The following is a 23,447-nucleotide window of genomic DNA, read 5'->3' as shown; positions in this document are numbered from 1 at the left end:
TTTCTTTCCTTTGTTGAAGAGTCATACAGACTCGAAACGTTAACTGTATTCCTCTCCACAGATGCTGTCAGACCTGCTGAGTTTTTCCAGATATTTTTATTTTTGTTTTTGTTTTGGATTTCCAGCATCCGCAGTTTTTTTGCTTTTATCTTACTATTTCCTGAATATTGGGTTCCAGCATTTTCACAATGATAGATGTTAGACTAACTAGCCTAGAGTTTCCTGCTTTCTCTCTCCCTCCTTTCTTGAATGGAAGTTAAATTTGTAATTTTCCAATCTGCTGGGACCTTTCCAGAATCTGGGAAGTATTGGAAGATTGCAATCATTGCATCCACTGTCTCTGCAGCCACTTCTTTCAAGACACAAGGTGCAGGCCATCAGGTCCAGGGGACTTGTCAGCCTTTAGTCCCATTTGTTTGCATAGTACTTTTTCTTTAGTGATAATGATCAGTTTAAGTTCCTCTCTCCATTTGCCCCCAATTTTCTACTATTATTGGGATACCTTAGTCTCTTCTATTGTGAAAGCAGGGGGAATAAAAATTGTTCAAAGTCTCTGTCATTTCCTCATTTCCCGTTATTAATTTCCCAGTTCCGTTTTATGTGCTTCTAGAATCTCTTACCATGTGTTTTTATATCTCTTGTTAGTTTACTCATGTTTTAAATTCTCCCTCTTTGTTTGTTTTAGCCAACTTTGCTGGTCTCTAAAATGGCCTCAATCTTTTTTGGCTTATCATTAATCTTTGCAACATTGCATGCATTTTCTTTCAACTTGATACCATCCTTAGCTGCCTCAGTTAGCCATGCCATGGATAGTTCAATCTTTTCAGTGTGCAGTGACATTGTAGGTTATTTGCATTAAGTTTTTAGTGCCCTATCAGTAAGTCCCTTGTATAAGGTTAATATTTGAAGTTGCCATGCTTAAAAATTACAGTTTTGTTTTTGAACACAAATTTACTTTATCAAATATTCTAGAATTCTAATACCTCAACAACTAAATTAATTTCCAGCAACAAAATAAATTTACATTGAACTCACATAGACAAACTGTCTTGGAGGATCTTACAAGGGGGAGAGCTAGACACTTAGCAGGAGGTGAAAGAACAAAGTGAATGGAGTTAAAATAAAAGACAGGATTACAGGCGGCTTTTGAAGGCAAGGAGACACGTAGTAAGCCAAAATGATTTTTCTAAGAACATTCTAAATGATAGAATATTGCTGAAAGATCAGCAGAGGGAGAGAGAAAAAAAACGGTAACCTAGAAAGGAATGTGCAGACTGGAAAGTAGGACTGGGGAAGGTTTCCCTAATAAGGTGAATAAGACCAGAGAGATGATGAAGGGAATTTTAAATTGGATTTTCTGGGTCAAGGAACCCGTGGAACTTTCAGAAGATGTAGTTGATGGGCGTGTGGGATTTTGCACAGAAGAGGGGTCAAAATCTGCAAAAGGAGGGGAGCTTGCAAGAAGAGCATTTGATAAAATCAATTTCTAGATGATAGTGTGAATGAAGGTTTCAACAACAATAGGAATGTGGTACAGTGTAAGTACTCAGTATTCCAGAGATGGAAAATGACAGCTTGCAGAAGGCTTGGAACAGAATTTTCCGTTTGATGTGTGGGGCACGTCCGCGCGTAAAATGACACGCGGTGACATCAGTCAGTGTCCTGAAGTCACCGCGCACCATCGTGATATTTCGCTGGGCAGGCACATGATGAAGTCCGACACGCGCCTGCCATTAATTAACGGGCCACTTAAGGCCCTTTAGTGTTCAGTCAACACCAATTTTTTGGTGCCCGTGCGATCTTCAGGTCAGCGCAACGGGCAGGTGGGTAGGAGACATTTGTATTAACCTCATCTACGGGTGGGATAAGACGGCTCAGTGGGGTCGTGAATCTGCTCTGTGAAATATTTATTGTTGGAAGTTTTTCAAACATGCTTGTGTGATCTGCAGTACTTCAAAACACATCCCAGCTGCTTTTGCTGGACTCTTAACCTTCAGGTCAGCACACTGCAGTGAGGAATCTTTACTGGGCCTACAGGTTTCAGGAAGCCTTCCCTTAGCTTGGGAATGGGAGCTGAGCTGTCCATTGGAGGCAGCTCCTCTGAGGAGGAAGGTAGGGCTAGAAGGGGAGGTGGCCAGGAGTGCACAGTCAGCCTCCAGGGGAGTTACCTTTGGGAGGACAGGCGCAGGCACAAGGGGTGCAGGGCCAAGAGGTAGTCCAAGATGGAAGGGGTTGCAGAGGATGCCACTATTCTGCTGCCAGGGTATACAGGCGGCGAAGCAACTACCTCACTATGCCTGAGGTACAGTGCCGAAGGAGGCTCCGAGTGTCAAGGGAGATAGACAACTACATCTGTCAGATAATTGGGCCTGAGATATCCCCTAAGTGTATGGGCGGACACCCCATGTCAGTGGCTCTGAAGGTCACAGCTGCCCTCAACTTCTATTCCAGGACTCGGTGGGTAATCTTTGCGGCTTCTCCCAATCAGCTGTCCACACTTGTGTTAAGCAGGTTACAGATGCTCTGTTCAGTCACACATTGACCTTCATCCACTTCTGTTGGGACCAGGCAAGCCAGACACAGTGAGCCAGAGGCTTCACGGCGATTGCTGGCTTCCCCCGCGTCCAAGGTGCAATAGACGGCACACATGTGGCCATCAAGGCACCAGCAGGTGAGCCCGGTACCTTCATCAACACGAAGGGCGTCCACTCCATGAACGTGCCGATAGTGTGTGATCACAGAATCCTGATTCTACAAGTCTGTGCAAGGTACCCAGGCAGTTCCCACAATGCCTACATCCCAGGTGCTGGGGTTCTTCTGTGCTCTGGCCCAGCTTGATGGTTGATGACTGGGTGACAAGGGCTATCCCCTCAGAACGTGGCTAATGACACCTCTCCGCCATCCAAGAACAGAAGCTGAGCAGTATTACATTAGGAGCCATGCCCCCACAAGGGCTGTTGTGGAGAGAGCCATCGGTCTTCTCAACATATGCTTCCGATACCTGGACTGCTCAGGGGTCGCTCTCCAATACCCCCCAGATCGTGCCTCGGTGATAGTGGTTGCATGCTGCACTCTCCACAATCTTGCGCTGGAAAGGGGGAGGCAGTGGACGATGAAGACTTTGACGCAGTGGATGTGGCTGCACACGATAAGTCCAGCAGTGATTCCAAGGATGAGCACACACAGGGCAATGCTGTGGGGGTAGACGCTGACCCAGGACTACTCCAGGGAGGCAGGGACACCCGGGAGGCTTTAATCCAATGAACCTTCAGCTAGCACAACACAGATGGATCACCAGGACAAGCCTGGGCTGCCGCCTCGATACTTGACACCTATGTGCAAAATTTGCCAGGTCAGCAGCACTAACTAAGGGCCTTGTAAATAAAGCTGAATGTCCAACAAATCACTCGTTACACTTTTATCAACCATACACATGCAGAAGAAATGAGGCACCCTCAGCCATGGTCACACATCTGCATTTAATGTGTGAAGCAAAAGAACTTATCACAAAGAGAAAACAATGGTGTTAACAATCAAAAAGAGCTAATAAGGTCCTGATCTGGGGCCAAAACAAAAGCATCAGCGAAAACCCCTTGGTGTGCCTAAGGTGCCTTATCCTTTTGTTTGCGGGTGCTATGTCATGGTGCTGCCTCATCGCTCAGAGTGGCACCTGAGGCAGTCTGCTGACTCTGCTGTCCTGTTGGCCTTGATGACCTTGGCGGTTGTCCTCTGGCCCGTGGAGCCTGTGCTGGTCCTGCCTGGGAGGGAGCGGCCAGTTCCGCAGCTGGCATCTCCCCAGTTGCCGCAGCCTTACCAGATGAAACAGTCACTGGGAGAGGGGCGGAGGAGCTGCCGCCCTCATCTGGAGTGCCCTGAGAGGAGCCCACAGAGACCACAGGCAGCAGCTGTGCTGACATGAGGCCGCCTCGGTCGATCCTGCTCACCGTGGATGGATGGGCAACGAACTGAGAAGCTTGATGCCCGCACCATCTCCCACACTGGCAGTGACCAGCTGAGGTCATTGCCAAGGTGAGGACTTGCTGGTCAGAGCGCATTCCCAGGAAGCCCTGGCGGGTCGCCTGGAGTAGGCTCTCCACAAGAGTCGCCTCTCTCTCCATGGAGGACACATGGCGCTCAGACATGTGGCTCATTGCTTCAGCGAGCGTCTGCGTAGACTCCTCCACCACGGAGACCAAACCAAGCATAGCCTCATGTTTCACTCCCAGATGCTCCCGCAGACCTGGCCGCATTTGCTGCACTTGCTGCGTCACAGACGGTTCCAGAGACACATCATCAGGCACTGACTGAGCATGTGCCTGGTCCCCTGCAGTCCTCCGACTGCTGGCACCATGGACACTCTCTGATTCTGTCAGCTCCTCCACTGTGCCCCTGGACACTCGCTGTTGTTCTAATTCCCACCGAGGTGCTAGTATCTGTGCTGGTGCCTGCCTTGCAGAAATGGTGTGATGCTGGTGAGAATTCAGGCCCCTCAGGTGTGAGAGGAGGTCAGTGCTGCTCCTCCTCCCAGCCCTGCTCTGATGACGGTGAAAGGAAGAACAAGGACAGTGGATCAATTAGCATGCAGACAATGACAAAGTTCATTCCTGTCCCCCCCCGGCTCATTATGCGCTCAACCGTCCATAACCAATGGCCCAGCAATGTTGCAACAATAACTAATTTAACATCATCAGTGCTATGGCTGTTGGGAGGACAATGCTGACCTCACTGTTGGGCATTAATACCTGGCCATGGAACCCCAGCCTTACCAACACCAGTAGATCTGGGTGCATGGCACCTCTCCAGTTCAAGGGCCTCCTGCTCGAAGCGGCTTAGCATGTAGAGCTGTGCCTGGCTTCCTCCAGCCCTCACATGCTCGGCTGCGTTCTGTGCATTCTTCTCCTGAGAAAGAGAGAAGAGCATTGATTAAGGCAAATTGCACATGGACTCTGTTCACGTAAGGCACACTCCGACCTAAATGGGACATATCAGGCCTCCAGTGCCTCCTCACCCCGCTGCAGCCAATCACTCAGCCAAAGATGCTAGGCCTGCTCCCTATGCCCTCTACTGCCCCCTTGGATACATGCTGCCTACGTCACATTAGGAGCCACATGGTATTTCCTCCCACAGCAAGGAGGTGCAAGCACATGCAGTGTAGAGGGCAGCAGATGGTTTGTTGCCACGCCACCTTGAAGCTCCCTTCCACCATCTCATCACCCTGACTAGGACTTGTCCTGGAGTTCTGGGTCTGCACCTAGGTGCAGCTCCTCCAGGTTCCCCCCAAACCAGTCATGTGGGACTCAGATCAACACATACATCTCCTCATGACACACTCAGGCTGATCTCAGCATGGGCACTATCTGCTTGCCCATCCAGCAAAGGAAAAATGCTGTCAATGATTCAATTCAGTGACAATACTGAGACTTGGGTGTGGGCCCTCAGAGGGTAAGGCTACCTGCTGGGTTAAATGCCCAATGCCAACATGCTACTCACCCTGCCAGGGTGCAACAAATCATTGAAGTGCTTGCGACACTGGATCCAGGTGCGCCGCACCACGTTGCGGGATCTCACCACCTCCGCCACCCCCTCCCAGGCGTTTCGTCATGTGGGGGGGCCTCCTCCTCCCATCCCGGGGGATCGACACCTCCCACTGAGCTACTGCCTCCTCGAGAAGGGCAGCAAGGCAGTCATCAGAAAAATGAGGGGCGCACTGGCTTACCCTCCAGCCTGGCCTGCTCACTCGAACCCCTTTGCTGCAGCCTAGCACTGGCTATTGTGAGCAGCCTACAAAGGGCTGTCAGGCCTTCTTTTAAACAGACTGCTGGGTCACCATTGGACCGGGCGGTCTGTGCACGCCCGCACACTCCCGCTATCCTCGGAAGTCGGGAAATAAGGCTTACCCGCATAAAATGGCAGCACGGACCCCTCCACCAAACAGAAAATTCTGCCCTTGGAGTTTAAAACTTGGTTTGGTTGAACAGAATGTTCTACCTGTGCAGTACTGCTTTCAGCTTGCGTGGCACCCAGGGAGTATGATACAGGTGAAAACGAGAACTGAAAATTGCCAGCATCATTCTTGTTAACATGGAGTTGTATGGCAATTTGGCTTACCCAGGGGCTAAATGGGAGCAAGCAGTTAGATAGCTTAGCGTGAATTATGGCGTCAATAGAGAAGTGGATTGTTGCTGTCCATGTGGAAGCTATTATTGTGCTTGTGGATCTTGTTGCTGAGGGTAATATATACTCAATGGATGGGAGGAAACCAAGGATAGAACCCTATGATGCATTAGAAGGGACTATGTGGCCACAGGAGGAGAAAATATTCAAGATGTGATAGCTGAGTTAGGACAGTAGAATTAGAGCCACAAGAATGTTCCACTTTACTTATTTCCAAACCTAAATGCCATTATTTCTTTATGTTTCTTGGTCTACAAGATGTAGTTGCTTATTGATGTTTACCAATGTTTCATAGCCTTTCCTTTCAAATCTATCTTGAATTAGTCCCAACTTTTGACTGCATGTTTTACACCAACAACTTCTGGCAGTGACATACGGTGAAATAATAACTCAGCTGCACAAAACACAATCAGTGCATTTTTCAGTAATTGGAACTTTTTAATCATACCAAATAATTGCAATTGTTTACCACTATTTTGGAATTGATGGTCAGTTCAAGGTTACCAGCTGAAAGTCAGTTTAGTTCAACTCCTATTGTTATCAATCTATGCAAATTAATTCTGATCATTCAGTCATTTTTGGTTGTGTGCTGGTGAACAACTTTGCTGTGAAATTTTAGCAGAAATTTCTGATTAACATCGTAAACTTTAGTAAACTATGTGACAGTGATGGAGTGAAGGAAAAGAAAGCCAGAGGACCCTTGAAAAAATGTTGTAAAGGCTATAATATAAATCTATGTCACTTTAATCATGAATTGGTAACCTTTGCGCTTTATACATTCTTTGGTAACTAAATTAATTCAGGTAATAAGTGCATAGGTGAAAAAATGAATATTAGTGTTCAAATTTGACAATTATATTGGCTTTCAAGCTTATGTCTCCCTATCTGCTGGATGACTTGTGCACATTAGCAGATCTTCTAAATCACCTTGCAGTAACTTATCAGATAGAGAGAGCCTAACTTTGCCAATAAGCTTCTAATTTTGCTCGGTTTGAGCTATTTTGAATGCAAAATGAATTTTGAGTTTCCATTTGATCATGTAATTAACAAACTGAAAACTTTGGGTCTGAGATGGGAAAAACTTTTGTTTTTAGTATCTTATTACCATCCGTCTTTTAACCTGTATACACCAACGCAATTGAAACATCATGGGAGGATTGTTATCTATAGCTACAGGAGCCTTCATAAAGTATTCAGTGAATAAAACCTGTAAAATAAAGTGAGTTGTGGCTACAATATATTTGATACAAGCTGTAATAACAAAGTTTGATTGGTTTATAAATCATTAGAATATTAAGATTAATTTTAAAATGAGCTGAAACCAAGATTTCTAAATTTAAGTGATTCGTGTCTCTTATAAAAATGTGAGCTCAGAGAAGGATATGGACAGGGTCATTTCTATTGCTGTTCACCTGTTATAAATTTTTCTTTAGTTTTTTTACTTCTGTCATCCCCTCTAAAAGGTATGAAGCATGCTTATTAACTAAAACTTTCAGTTCACTGTGTATCAAAAGCCACCATTTAAAAAAAGTGGCTGTAGAAAAGAATTTCACTTATCCTCTCCCTTATCCCCGTCTCCCCACACCCCAATTAGGGGGACTGGAATTTCCAGTAACATGTGATAATCAGGTGCCCAAAATTTGCCCAGAATGAAGTTGCCACGAAAATGAGCTGCCCTTCCACAGCCTCTGAAAAGTATGGTATGGTTAGTGCTGGAAAGCACTGGTGGATGTGATCCTAGCATACTGCTGCTACCACAGCCCACAGATTTTTGCCCTCTGGTATTTTGTGATCAGGTCCTGGAAGTGTATCTTTCTCAGCATTGGGCAGAATTTTATATTTCCCTGTCGGCGTGTTTGCAGGAGGGGGAGGAGGTGAAATTCCTCAGCTGGCCATCCTACCAGGCTCCAACTTGCCCAACCTCTTTGCAGTTTTATGGTGGGACAGGAGAGGCCTCAGCCAGCGCGCCAACCTTGCCCCAGTTGAGACCCTTAAGTGGCCAATTAATGACTATTTGAGGGACGTTTCCCACCGGCCTCAATTTTCAGGCTAGCAGGAGGAGTTCAGAGGCAAGGGAAAAACATTGGAAAGCGACCCTTATTAGGACCCTGGCAGGAAGGGTTGGGGGGTGCCTCCATCAATGGTCTCCGTTCAACATTGGGCACCCCACCCCACCAATGAGGTCCGGTCCCTGCAGGTGCTCCCTCCCTCAATGGCCTCTCCATCAAGTTCACCACCCCGAGCCTCATCTCCCCTCCCCTCCCCTCCCCTCCCCACCCTGAGACACTCACACTTACCTGGTCCTGGACTCCTGGGGCTTGCATTCTGGGGACTTCTTGTAGTCCCACACCTGTCCACTGCAGCTCCTGGCACTGCTGGGACAAGAAAGCTGTTGACCAGTCAGGTAGGCAGGCAGTTCTCCGAGGCAGGACGTGAGGGCCAGAAGCCTCATCTCCAGAAAATTAATGCTCCTCAGAGCATCAACTGAGCTGCAGGGCAGTCAGTATTGGTGGAGACGGTTCCTCAGTGACTCTTCGGGTTCCGGGATGGGAAACCTCACCATGCTAAAAATCCTGACCACTATCTATCTTTCGCTCTGTCTTTATTCACACAAAAACACTTCAATAAAGAATGCCTGCATAAAACTTCAAATGTTTTCCTTTCATTTTTCAAATAATTTTGGAAAGCAACCGTATTTTTTTTTAGAGCTTGAGAAACAATCACTTTATCATTTGACTAGCTAAAATGTCATTAATGCTTTATGGGAAATTGTGCATATGCACATGCACATGCTCAGAGTGTAGGATCTGTTTTTAGTGCTTTGAGTCACCTCTCTGGCTAAATATTTTAAGTCAAAGAACAGGGTTTTCGGAGAGACTGAAGCTTACAAGTAAAAAGTCCAATGAAAATATTAAATCTACACAAAATAATGTGAACAATGAAAAAATAGAAGCATCTGTTGTGAAATATCTTAAATTTCGGATTTGAACTTTTTAAAAATGTTAAATTGGGCACATAAATTTCAGTTACTGAGGCAAAAAATGAAAAACAATTGACATCCCTCGAGACTGCACAGTATGCTCAACTTAGACAGGCAGAAATCTGATAACCTTATGACACCCTGGAATCCCTTTGCAAATCCACATCTCCTAAAGGACAGTAGGGTATTTAAGTAGAACTCATCACTTCCAAAATGCTACATCAAAAGGCTTTATTTTGTGAAACTTTGATGTTAATTTTACACCGATATAAATGTGTTGTAAGCATATAGACATGACACGAACATGTACAGTCACACACTATTTCCATTTAATAGAAAATGGTTCGTTTTTCCAGTGCTTGGTATTGGGGGAAAAATTACTTTGATTGTGAGAAGTAGATATGTGTTTGTAGTATTAATTTTGAGCCAGCAAGTTGAGCAATTGGTTGTATTTATTTTGGCAATAGCAAGTGTTTCAGATATATCATGGAGCCCCTCCTGTTGCATCTGTGGCTGGGATTTTCCGGTGCTGCCGGCTGCAGTAATTGCCGCTGGCAGGATGGAAGATTTAACAGACCAGCTAAAGGCCTGTTGACTTTGGGCAGGAATTTCTGGTCTCGTGGCGGATGGGGCCAGAAAACCCCAGTCTGCATCTTCAGTAATGGCAGTTTGACCTTGTAAAACTTGCATAGTGTAATAAACCATTAGTGTATTAAGAAGGCTGCATATGGAAAAGAAATGTGGATTTCCAAGTGCTACAATAATTTTATATATTCCCGAGGAAGATACTTGCATGATGCCATTTATATTCCTGCCAACGGAGTTCCAAATTGGGAGATAATCTCTGGTGATTTGATTGTTCAAAATATCTAAGCACATTAGGTAGAGATTTGATATTCTGTGAAATAAATGGATTCAGTCTGCTTGATATAGATGTGAGCAAATGCATGAAGTGCTTTAAAGTATCTTTGAGTAAAAATAATGGTGGTGAATATACCACAGTTTTATTTTAGAAGATGTTTTAATTGTATCATTTTATAATGTTGAGAAAAATGCTATATGGCTTATGGCAGCGATTATTATATGCTGTAAACGCTGAAGTTGTGTAATGGCTTTGACAAAGTGAATACTAAGCATCTGTTTTTATATTTTGTGTATGTGGTATTTGCCAGCATAATAATTAATGTTGTGCTCCTAGGTAAATGGCAATGACCTATGTCTAAGAGCTGTAATATAAATTTTACTTTGCTTCCTTCATATAATTGATGAAGACAAAATTCTAGCATGTGCGAATCTAACTACCAGTGGAATTACAAATAAACTTGTGAAATTTAATACGTTATTAATTAACAGGTCATTGCTTGTGAACAGCAGTTGGACTACTCGTATGATAGCCGATGTGATGTATGGTCATTAGGTATCACAGCAATTGAGCTTGGTGATGGTGAGCCACCATTGTCTGATCTGCATCCTGTGAAAGCACTCTTTAAGATTCCAAGGTATGTCACTAGATGGCTCTCTTGGCTTACTTCTATTTCATAATTACTAGCTATTACAATTCTGTGCCTAAAGTATGAAAAATTGTACCAATTATGAAATCAGAAAAAGATTTTCAATGCAAACAATTATACAATATGAAGATCTGGAAAATCTTTGCTGTAAAATATGCAAATGATCAGATGAAATTAAATATCTTCCATATGTAGAGTCTTTAGCTTTTTCACTTAAATGAGATATTGCCAATGAATAGCACATTAACTCTTCAGTTACTGAATATTGGGTGTATCTGGTAGAATGCACACACATACTTCCTCTTTAGGGGATCTGAGTTTGAATTCTCCACAGTGATTTTGGTGTTTGTGTGATTTCCGTGCAAATCTCAGAAGCTTTCAAGCAGCCTTTTAGACAAAGCAGTTTGCAGTAATGTTGTGGTACAATTCTGAGAGGAATGAAAGCTTTATGATCAATTGTCCTTCATTGATGCACAGCTTTTGATTCTGGCTAGATTGTCAGTCAGTGGTCCAGACTGCAGCTAGTCCATCTATCTGCCTTTTGTCTAAAGAAAAAAAACATGGTTCAGGTGACAACATTGACAATCTAATGGAAGGAAGAGGGGAAGAATTAATGAGCCAAAAAATTAATACAAAAAAGACAGTTTACCAAAATGAAAAGAAAAGCTCATTATGATGAAAGAATATTTAATTAATTAACTAGGTCTGAATGATGGGCAGCTTCACAGAAATTTATATTATGGTGTTGTGTAGTTAAAATGAAATACATGTAGGTATCAATATTATACAGCTTATGTTGAAAATATACTCCTCTCAATTTTCTGAGCAGCCTCATCTATTCACTTTTAAGTATGCAGATTGTGTGCAGAATAAAATAGCTATTTTTTAAATAACTAAAGTAATGTATACTTGTATCAATGAAAGAAAGGAAATCTCTGCAAGAAGTGATTCTAAACTTCAAAGGCAATAACAACTTGTATTTATTTAGCGCATTTAATGCAGTAAAATGTCTCTAGCCTCTTAAGCATCTTAGTTTTAAGGATTCATTTTTGGCAATGAAATTCTTTTTGTGTTCATTATCTTCTTTAAATGTAAACAGGAGGTTGTTTGCAAGCTTATTCTGTATTACGTCTGTGTTGCCCACAGACATTGTTTTCTCATTTGCAATTCTGAGAATTAATCAAAATAGGGATGTGGATCTTACATACCATCCAGCTCTGTATCTGACTTTTATTAAATTGTGAAGTGCACATTTTTACATTATCTGTTCAGAAATATTGCAGACAAAATGGCAAAGTTAGAGTTGGGGGTGGTAAGGGATTAGAATGAGTTATTTCCAGAACTAAAAATGAGTTTCTTTTTCTCAGTTATTTATTTCAATGAATTTTCATTCTACTTATAATACAATATGATAAACAATTCAGCAACTAAGTGGTAACTAATTTTGCATCTCTTTTTAAGGGAACAGATGACCGATAAAGCTTGCACAATGGACTGCCAAGGATTTTTTTTGCCAGAGCCCAAATCATTGCATATCAGAAATAACTTATTCTTCATTGCCGTTTTCTCCCCATAGCTATTTACTGCTGATGAGAATTTAAAAGCCATAATAATACAAGCCTTGACCTTTTTATCTCCACCATCATACAGTTATTATCACGGGCCCTTTTGGTTACAATTTGCATTTCTGATTAGCTCCTATTCATATTTAAATTAGGGTGGCAAGATCTCTGCATCACAATGTTATCTCCATCCACCGTACCCAGAACCTAGAAATAAACATGACATGGTGTTAGAAAATTGATATTCAGTAGTACTTTATCTTGTTTCTTCTACATTTGTGTAAAACAGGGCATGAGGATTATAGTAGAGACGAGAATACAGATTTGCAATTATTAACAAATTCCATCAAACAGTTGAAATTCTAAATTACTATAAAAAACTTCCTATTTTGAGCTGTTTTGAAAGTGATGACAGATCACATGAAAGAAACTGATTTCAAATGGATGTGCATCTGTATTTAGTTCTGTTATATATTTTGCCCAAATTTTGTTTCAGCTAAGTTGGAGGATTCTTAAAGAATTGATACAGGTATTGAAAACATTTTTATTTAATCCTCTTATAATCAAGAGAATTATTTACTGAAATAATAAATTTCAGTTTACAAACAGAGGCTAGAAGCCCATATTGGGCTAGACATTAATGTTTTGTTTCTCCATGTGGCACAATGTCTCCCATATTAAAATGGATTCTTGGACACTACTCATAAATCTCCTGAATAGGGCCCTGCAATACCTGCAGATGGAGATAAATCATACTGAGAAAACACTGAACCATGAAATGATTCTGTTAACATGTCATCTGTCTGGAATATATTTTCAGATCTCCAACAGAAGGGGCTGAATTATGAAAGGATGGTGGTCTGGTATAGTTGGTGATTTGGGATTTAATACCTTGAACTTCTCCCCATCTGTTACAATGCTTGATTTTCTTACTTTGATATAAAGGATGGCAGCTCAGAGAGGCTGGTGGCGCTATGTTGAAAAATATTCTGAAGTGGAATTCTTCAGATATTTTACTTATATATGTGAGATAATATTACTGGATAGAAATTCTTAACGTTTGAGCACCTGCCATCCCAGAAACATACACAGTTCTAAAATTGTATAATAATATCACAATAAAGTCATGCTTCAAAAAAAAATTCATACTACACAAGAGAAACCGCATTTTTATAGGATGGTATTTAACAGACATCCTTGAAACTCTACTAGTACATTTAGCATTGAGAATGCAACATTGTTTATTAAATTTTCTGGACCAGCAGCTTTAGTGAAAGTATTGATTCATTTCTGTTTGTCTTAACATAGAAGTTGTAGATTGCAGTATTAATTGCCTGATAGCCCTTTGTTTGCTATTGTTGCGAATGGTCCCTGGGCGAGGTCCCCCAATTTGTTATAATCCCGGATGAGATAACCCAAATTGTTAACTTCCCAAACAGGACTCCAATTTTGTTATGCTTGCGGGTGAGGAGGAATGAGCTGGCTCCCTTTCTTTATTCAGCCCCCTCGGCTGACTGCAACAAGGTTAATTTAAAAGGGATCCCTTTCCTCTTGGATACCTTTTCCCAGTCCAAATATATTTATGTTTTGGAAGGAGCCAATTTAATCAGGCTTTCTTGAGTCAAAGAAATAGTAAGTTTATTATTTACTAAAAACCTGAGCAAAAATAATAAAAATGCAGCACACATACACACAGATCAGAAATGAGAAGTTGAGTCCAAAAATAAAAGTTAAAAAAGATATATGAATCAGTCTTTGGTTTGTCCGTGAGAAGTGAATGGCGAAACGTTGTGGTTGTTAAGTTGGGTGATTCTGGTGGAGCTGAATTTGGTAGTTGAGCGGTTGGTTTGGAGGCACTTAGTTCTGCAGGTTAGCTGAAGGAGCTGATTTGTTTCCTTTTTGACTGTGGCTTTGCTGACTTGCCTCCAGCCACAGAGAGAGAGAGAGATGGCTTTTTACCTGCAAACTGCAGGGATGCCTAGTTAATGTTCTTCTGCTGTGACCCCTCACAGCACACACTAGCACACCAGAACCAGAACAGACAGATCAGGTTTTCAGCTGGCTTTTTAATCCATTCCCTTGTGTATTCCTGGAAGGGAAAAATGAAATGTTTTCGCCCAAAATCTGCTATTTTTCAACTCAGACTATTTCCACATTCTGAGATATAACGCAACAGGTTTCTGCTGAGTTGTAATCTCTGTAAGACTAAATTAGCTACCCATACTACCCCACCTTTTCACCACAGCTCTGCACATTTTTTCTCTTCCAGTAATTATCCAATTTCCTTTTGAAAGCCATGATTGAATCTGCCTCCACTACACTCTGAGGCCGACCACTCCTGATTCTAACAACTCGCTGTATAAAAAGGGTTTCCTCACATTGCCTTTGGTTCTTTTGCCATTCACCTTTAAACAGTGTCCTCTGGTTCTCGACCCTTTCACCAATGGACTCAGTTCCTCCCTGAAGATTCATCCTTACTTTGTGGCTTTTGTACTCTTTGCCTCTATTTATAAAGCCCAGCATTCTTTTTGCTTTCTCAATCAGCCTAGCCTCTTTCAAAAATTTGTGCACATATACCCCTTTAGAATTGTATCCTTTACTTTATATTGCCTCTCATCAATCTTCCTACCAAAATGAAATCTATCACTATGCTCCTGACAGCACTTCCAAGTTTAATGTTATCAGCAAATTTTGAAGTTGTACTTTGGACACCCAAGTCTAAGTCATTAACATAGTTCAGGAAAAGCAATGGTTGTAATACTTACCTGTGAGGAACTCCACTATATACATTCATCAGGTCCAAAAAACAACCATGCGCCAGAACTCTGTTTCCTGTCTCTCAGTTAATTTCATATCCATACTGCCACTATCTTTTTTATTCCATGGGCTTCAACTTTGCTGACAAGTCTGTAGCATGGCATTGGGCTTATCCTTGTGCCTTTTTTGAACAAGGGTGTAATCTTTGGCACTACCACTGTATCTAAGGAGGATTAGAAGATCATGACTATTATCTCCTTGATTTTCATCCTTGCTTCCCTCAGTATCTTAGGATACATTTGATCCAGTCCTGGTGACTTATCAACTTCAATTGCATTAATACAATTGAGTTCCACATTGAGTTTGAGGGTGACATACTCCAGTCCCAAAATATAATCTTGAATATAAACAATGCCAATTTCATAGTTTTGAGGGGAGAGCTGATTAATATTGATTAGGTAACAGATATTGTGGTAAACAAACAAATCAGAATGTACAACAAAAATAGATCCCATTAAAGAAAACAAAAACTCAGTGAGAAAGATCCAACTATGGCTTACCATGTAACCTAAGACCAGTATTAGGTTAAGATCATAAGAATAAGGCACAGGAGTAGGCCATTCAGCCCATTGAACCTGCTTTGTATTCGACAAGATTGTGCCTGATCTGATTGTGGCCTTAAGTCCACTTTCTGCCTGTCTCCTAAAACCCTTGACAGCCAAAAACATGTCAAACTCAGATTTGAATATATTCAATGACCCTGTCTCTACTGTTTTCTGTGGAAGAGAATTCCAAAGACTAATGGCCCCAGGAGAAGAAATTTCTCCTCGTTTCATTCTTAAATGGGATATGCCTTATTTTGAAACTGTGCCCCTTAGCTCTAGATTTTCCCATGAGAGGAAACATCCTCTAAGCATCTCATCATGTCAAGCCCCCTTAGAACCTTATATGTTTCAATAAGATCATCTCCCATTGTTCCAAACACCAATGAGTATAGGTCCAACCTGTTCAACCTTTCCTCATAAGACAAATCCCTTATGTCATGAAGCAGCCTAGTGAACCTTCTTCGAGCGGCTTCCAATGCAATATTTCCTCTATGCAGTACTCCAAGTAGGATCTCACCAATGCCCTGTAAGGTTGTAGCAAGACTTCCCCGCTTTTATACTCCATCCCTCTTGCAATAAAGGCCAACATTTCATTTGCCTTTCTAATTATTTGCTGTACCTACATGATAGCTTTTTTGTGATTCATGTACAAGGACAACCAGATCCCTCCATACTGCAGAATTCTGCAGTCTCTACCTTTAAATAGTATTCTGCTTTTCCATTCTTCCTGCCAAATAGGAATACAGATGTTAGTCTGTGATGCTGACACAACCAAAGCAGAAGCAGAAAGTGAGCAACTTCGCATTTCCCACATTATACTCCACCTGCTAATTTTTTGTCCACTCACTTAACCTATCTATATCCCTTTGCAGACCTTTTGTATCCTCTTCATAACTTGCTTTCTTACCTGTCTTTATATCATCAGTAAATTTGGCATAATAGTCAGTCCCTTCATCCAGGTCATTAATATAGATTGTAAATAGTTGAGGCCCCAGCAGCGATCCCTGTGGCAGTCCACAAGTTAAAGTTTGCCAATCTGAAAATGAAAATCCTAACTCTGATTCCTGTAGTTAGGCTTTATTCATGCTAATATATCACCCCAAACACCATGACCTCATATCTTCTGCAGTAGTCTTTCATGTGGCACCTTTTTGAATGCCTTTTGGAAATCCAAATACACTAATAAATGTCCTCCTTACTAATGGATTCTAGCATTTTCCCAATGACAGATGTTAGACTAGTTGACCTATAATTTCCTGCTGTCTCCCTCTCTTGAATAAGTTATATTTGCAGTTTTTCAATCTGCTGGAACATTGCCAGAATCTAGGGAATTTTGAATGATTACAACCAGTGCTTCCACTGCCTCTGCAGCCACTTCTTTTCAGAACCTGGGATGCAGGCTATCTGGCCCAGGGAACTTGTCAGCTTTTAGTCCCATTCTTCTGGCTTATCATTAGTCTTTGCAGCATTGTATATCTTGTACATCTTTTCATTTGGTTTAATACCATCCTTAACTTCCTTCGTTAGCCACAGATGGTGCATCCTTCTCATAGAGTCCTTCTTTCTCAATGGAATACATTTGCGTTGGTTGTTGTGAAATATTTCCTTAAATGTCTGTCACTGCTTCTCTACCATCTTGCTTCTCTACCATCTTACCTTTAAACCCATTTCCCTGGTCCACTTTAGCCAACTCTATCTTCATACCCTTCTAATAGCCTTTATTTAATTTTAAGATGCCAGTTTCAACCCCAGATTTCTCATCCTTAAACTGAATGTGAAATTTTATAATGTTATGATCACTCTTACCTAGAGGATCCTTTACTATGATATCATTAATTAATCCATTCTCATTACGCATTACCAAGCCTAAAGTAGGCTGTTCCTGGTTGGTTTCAGAACATAATTTCTGAAAAACTGCCTCTAACCATAATCTATGAACGTATCTTTCAGACAACCTTTGCCAATTCTGATTCATCCAATCAATATGAAGATTAAAATCCCCCATGATTATTGCAGTACCTTTCTTACAAGCTCCCATAATTTCTTGATTTATATTCTGTCCTTCAGTGTAGCTACTGTCAGGGGGCCGAGAAATTACTCCTACCAGTGACCAGCTATTTCTTATCTCCACCCAAACTGATTCTACATTTTGATCCCCCAAAACAAGATCATTTTTCTCTATTGTACTGATCTTATCCTTGATTAACAGAGCTGCCCCACCTTTTTATTTCTTCTGGTCCTTCTGAAACTTCAAATACATTTGAATATTCAGATCCCAGTGTGGTCAAATTGCAACCACGTGTCTGTAATGGCTATCATAATGGCAAATTCATTTCTATTTGTGCTATTGAGTCATCTATCTTGTTACTAGGGAACAGGCTATTTTGGTCCTGGCAATGTGTAATGAGACAGAATTAATTAAAGACCTTGTAGTAGAATATGATCTAGGCAAGAGTGATCATGACATGATCGAATTTAATATTCATCTTGAGGGTGAGCAATGCGGGCCTATAAAAAGTGTCTTAAACTTAAATAAAGGCAGTTACAAGGATATGAAGAGTTGGCTAGAGTGGACTGGGTAAATGGGTGAAAAGGGAAGACATAGAAGCAATGGAAGACACTTAAAGAAATATTTCATAACTCTCAACTAAGATATATTCCACGAGGAAGAAATACTCTATGAGAAGGTTGCACCATCCATGGCTTACTGAAGAAATTAAAGGTGGTATCAAATTGAAAAGAAGTGTACAATGCTGCAAAGATTAGTGGTGGGCCTGAAGATTGGGAAAGTTTTAGAAACCAGCAAAGGATGACAAAAAGTATAAAGGGAGAAATTGGATAATGCGAGTAAACTAGCAAGAAATAAAAAAAACATAATAAATGCTTCTACAAGTATACAAAAGGGAGAATAGTAACTAAAATGAGCTTTGGTTCTTTAGAGGGCGAAACTGGGGAATTAATAGTGGGAAACAAGGAAATAGCAGAGGCTTTGAACAAATATTTTGTATCCATCCTCATGGTAGGAAACACAAAAAAATCCCAAGAATAGTAGAAAAGCAAAAGGCAAAAAGGAGGGAGGAACTTAAAACGTTCGCCATTACTAGAGGAGAAAGTTCTAGGAAAATTAATGGAACTTAAGGCTGACAAGTCCCCAGGACCTGATGGCCTGCACCCTAGGGTCTTTTAAAAAAAAAGCGGCTGCAGAGATAGTGGATGCATTGGTTGTAATTGTCCAAAATTCCCTAGATTCTGGAAACCTACCAGGAGATTGGAAATCTGCAAATGTAACACCTTTGTACAAGAAAGGAAGGAGACAGAAAGCAAGAAACAAAAGACCAAGTTAGCCTAACACCTGCCATCGGGAAAATGCTAGAATCCATTATTTGAGAGGTAAAAGAAGGACATTTAGGTCAGAATACTCTCAGGCAGAGTCAACATGATTTTGTGAAAGGGAAATAGTATTTGACAAATTTATTAGAGTTCTTTGTGGATGTAACAAGCAGGGTAGATAAAGGGGAACTGGTAGATCTAGCATATTTGGATTTCAACACATTTGATAACATGCCACATAAAAGATTACTACACAAGATAAACGCTGATGGTGTTGTGGGCGATATATTAGCATGGATAGAGAACCAGCTAACTAACAGGAAACAGAGAATCAGGATAAATGGATCATTTTCAGGAGGGCAAACTCAAACTATTGGAATGGCACAGGTCTCAACTATTTATGATCTATATTAAAGACTTGGATGAAGGGACCAACAGTATTGGAGCCATATTTGCTGATGATACGAAGATGGGTAGGAAAGCAAATTATGAGGAGGATACAAAGAGTCCGCAAAGGGATATAGATAGGTTAAATGAGTGGGCAAAAAAATTGGCAGATGGAGTATAATGTGGGAAAATGTGAGATTGTCCACTTTGGCAGGAAGAATAACAGAATATTATTTAAATGGAGAGAAACTGCGAATGCTGTGATGCAGAGGGCTTTGGGTGCCCTTGTACATGAATCAAAATGTACATGCAAGTTCAGCAAATAGTTAGGAAGGCAAATGGAATGTTGGCTTTTATTGCAAGAGGGCTGGAATATAAAAGTAAGGAAGTCTTTCTGAAACTTTACAGGGCATTGACGAGACTACATCTAGGTACTATGTGGAGTTTTGGCCACCTTACTTAGGGAGGGATATTGTTGCATTGAAAGTAGTTCAGAGAGGGTTGACTAAGCTGAGCCCTGGGATGAGGGGGTTTGTCTTCTCAGGAAAGGTTGAGCAGGTTTGGATTTTACTTGTTTAGAAGAATGAGAGGTGATCTTATTGAAATATATAAGATTCTGAGAGTGTTTGACAGGATAGATATTGAGAGGATGATTCCCCTTGTGAACTAGGGGGCTCAGTTTCAAAGTAAGTGGTTTCCCTTTTAAAACAGAGATGAGGAGAAATTTCTTCTCTGAGGGTCATTAGTGTTTGAAATTCTCTTCCCCAGTGAACAGTGGAGGCTGGGTCATTGAATATATTCAAGGCTGAGTTAGACAGATTTTCGATTGACAAGGGAGTCAAGGGTTATGTGGGGGGTTGGGGGGTGGGGGTGGGGGGTGCGGCGGGGGCATGCAGGCAAGTGGAGTTAAGACCACAATCAGATCGCCACGATCTTGAATGGTGAAGCAGGCTTGAGGGGCAAAATGGCCTACTCCTTCTGTTTCTTATGTTACGAATGCTGCATTTGTTCAGATAAAGAGCCTTTAATTCTGTCTTTTTTCATTTTTTAAAGAGAAGATGCTTAGGACGTTGCAAAGCATCGTTGTAAGCCTGAGGATTGAGAGAGTTTTAAAAACAAGCAAAAGGTGAGCAAAGCTTTGATGAAAAAGGGAACAATAGAATATGAGTGTAAACAACCAGGAATATAAAAACAGATTGTATGAGCTTTTACAAGTATAGAAAAGGGGGAGTAGTTAAAGTAAACATTGGTCCCTTAGAAGCAGACAGGAGAAATTATCATGAGGAATAAGGAAAATGTAGAGGCTAAACAAATACTATGTGTCTCTCTTCGTAATAGAAGACACAAATTACATGCTGGAAATAGAGGGTAGCCAGTAGGTTAATAAGTATGGAGAACTTAAGGTCATAAATATGAGCATTGAGAAAGTATTGGAGAAACTTAAGGGACTAAAACCTGACAAATCACCAGGTCCCGATGCCCTGCACCCAAGGGTTCTGAAAGAGGTTATGATTTTCCAAAATTCCCTAGATTCTAGAATGGTCCCAGTGGATTGGCAGCTAGCAAATGGAATGTTGCTATTCAAGAAAGGAGGGAAAGAGTAAACAGGGCCAGTTAGCCTGATGCAATAATTGGGAAAATGCTGGAATCTAATATTAATGAAGTCTTAGTAATGCATTTAGAAAATCATAGCATGATTAGACATAGTCAATATGGTTTTCCAAAAGGGAAATTGTGTTTGTCAAATTTATTAGAGTTTTTTGTGGACGTAAATGGTAGGGTCGATGAAGGTGAGCCAGTAATGTAGTTTACTTGGATTTCCAAAAAAAATTCAATAATTTGCCAATTGAGAGGTTAATACCCAAGATAAGGGCTCATGGAATTGGCGGTTAATAATCATGGATGGAGGATTGGTTAATGGACAGGAAGCAGAGAGTAGGGATAAACAACATTTTCAAGTTGGCAGACTGTAACTAGTGGAGTGCTGCAAGGATCAATGCTGAGGGCTCAGCTATTTACAATCTGTATTGATGATTTAGGTGAAGAGACAGAAAGTAACGGTACTAAGCTAAGTGGAAATGTAACATTGTGAAGACAATGCAGAGAGGCTGCCAAGAGATATGGGCAGCTTAAATGAGTGGGCAAAAAGGTAGCACATGGAGCATAATGTGGGGAGGTGTGAAGTTATTCACTTTGGGAGAAAGAATGGAAAAAACACAGAATATTTTTTGAAAGGTATAAAACTTCTAAATGTTTATGTTCACAGCGACTTGGGTGTACTCCTACAGGAATGCAGAAAGTTAGCATGCAGATACAGCAAACAATTAGGAAGGTAAATGGCTAGTTAGCCTTTATTGCAATGAGATTAGAGTTCAAGGATAGCAAGGCTTACTACAACTGTATAGGGCTGTTGTGAGACAAAACTTGGAGTAGGGTGTTCAATTTTGGTGTCTGTATTTAAGCAAGGATATACTTGCATTAGAAGTTGTACAGTAAAGGTTTGCTAGATTGGTTCCTGGTTTGAGAGGTGACTATATAATAAAAGGCTGAGGAAATTGGGTCTATACTCTCTGGACATTAGAAGATTGAGAGGTGATCTCATTGAAACATATAAAGTCTGAAGGAGATGTGAGAGGTTTTTTCCCTTGTCTAGGGATAAGGGATTGATCATTTAGAACTGAGATGAGGAGAAAGTTCTTCACTCAGAGGGCTGTGAACCTTTGGGATTGTCTACCCCAGAGAGTTGTGGATGCTTCATTGTTGAGTATACTTAAGGCTGGATAGATCAATTTTTGCTCTCTCAGGAAGTCGAGGGGTATGGGGAGCAGGCAGGAACATTGAGTTAGGGCAGAAGATCAGCCAAGATTGTACTTAATGGCGGGGCAGGCTTGATTGGCCTGCTCCTAATTCTTATGTGCTTATGTTGAGAGCTTGAGTGACTTAGTTGGTAGTGCTCCAGCCTCTGACCTGGAAGGCCCCGGGTTCAAGACTGACTCCAGCGTTGCTGAAGATGGCTGCATCCCTCAGGGTATGCGATAGGGGAGATAGCCCATGCTAAGACTTCAGCAGGGCATCCAAAGTGCTGATTCAAGGATGCTGTCAAAAGAGACTTGAAAGCCCTCTACATCAGTCATGACAAGTAGAAAACTCTAGCTGATTATCGATGTAAATGATAATGGCTGTGAACAGAAATTCATCACCACAACAAAATGTAGTTTCAGAAACTCCAAAGCATACCTCAGCCCTTCAAAGAAGGTATCAGCAGAGATCATCCCCTATACCACTGGCAAGGGGCAACTCATTGGCTGCACTTGTGGCAGACTTTGCCTTTTCAGAGTCTGCTTCTCAGACAACAAAAGAATTGCAGCAGATAATCTCATCTGATGTCTCCAAACTTCTGAGGTCGCATTCCCCATCATCTCTCTCAGATGGAAGGATGCCAGTTGTATTCTTATGTACAAAGGTTTGAACCCATTCTCTAACTTGTCAAATTACCTGCAATTAATGCAATTAACATAGGAAATAGTTTGCACTGTTATGTTAATGCAATTCAAACATTTATTGTTTAAGGCCTTCTAGATTGTATTTTGGTATAATCCGTGCATTTATATTGTTATAATCTGTGTAGAGACGAATAATTCTAACTGGAAATTTATTTTTTAGTAACTGAAAAGACCATGCAACACGATTTCACATTTTAAAGGGAAATAAAAATTTGCATTGACAAAAGAAAAAGAACAAGCAGTATTAACATTATATCTCATGAGCACTTATTCTTTAAACCAAAATCCCGAACAGAACATTCCACACTCTACTTTCAATTTCAACCTCAAATCCCTTTTTACATTACAGGCTCTTGAGGGTTCACTAAATTCTCTTGGAAACAAACCAAAGTGTATCACAACTCTCAAGGATTCACTCTAATTCACCTTAGTTTCCCGATTTTCTTCTGCGGTGAGGGGTTTCTTGGGTATTCCCCACTAGCATCCAGCTAGGCAAATCCTCCAGCCCTACTTCAACACCTGCCGGATTTGAATTTTCCCAGCTTGAGCATGGGACTCATTTGCATCCTTGTACAGTGACTCCAAATCAGGAACACCCCTGCGTGTTATATTTGCAGCACAGAAAGATAATATGTGCA

At 41.3% G+C, this 23,447-nt stretch overlaps 1 protein-coding gene across 19 annotated transcripts in view; it reads left to right on the top strand.

Annotated features, from left to right (window-relative positions):
* Positions 1-23,447, top strand: part of myo3b (myosin IIIB) — a 661,003-nt gene that overhangs the window by 88,919 nt on the left and 548,637 nt on the right. For 18 of the 19 annotated variants that reach the window (XR_005944587.1, XR_005944588.1, XM_041201000.1 and 15 more), the window contains one exon: positions 10,508-10,653. Coding sequence is in view for 17 of the 19 variants with exons in the window: in XM_041201000.1 (XP_041056934.1) it covers positions 10,508-10,653 (146 nt within the window). In the remaining 2 variants the exon portion in view is untranslated. Of the gene's footprint in view, positions 1-10,507; positions 10,654-13,047; positions 13,261-23,447 lie in introns of those variants that run through there. The other variant, XM_041201015.1, reaches the window with a different exon arrangement.

Source organism: Carcharodon carcharias, chromosome 12 (assembly GCF_017639515.1).
Source record: "Carcharodon carcharias isolate sCarCar2 chromosome 12, sCarCar2.pri, whole genome shotgun sequence".
Classification (NCBI taxonomy): Eukaryota; Metazoa; Chordata; class Chondrichthyes; order Lamniformes; family Lamnidae; genus Carcharodon; species Carcharodon carcharias.
The sequence above is the reverse complement of the archived record's forward strand: the minus strand, read 5'-3'. Positions and strand labels throughout refer to the sequence as shown.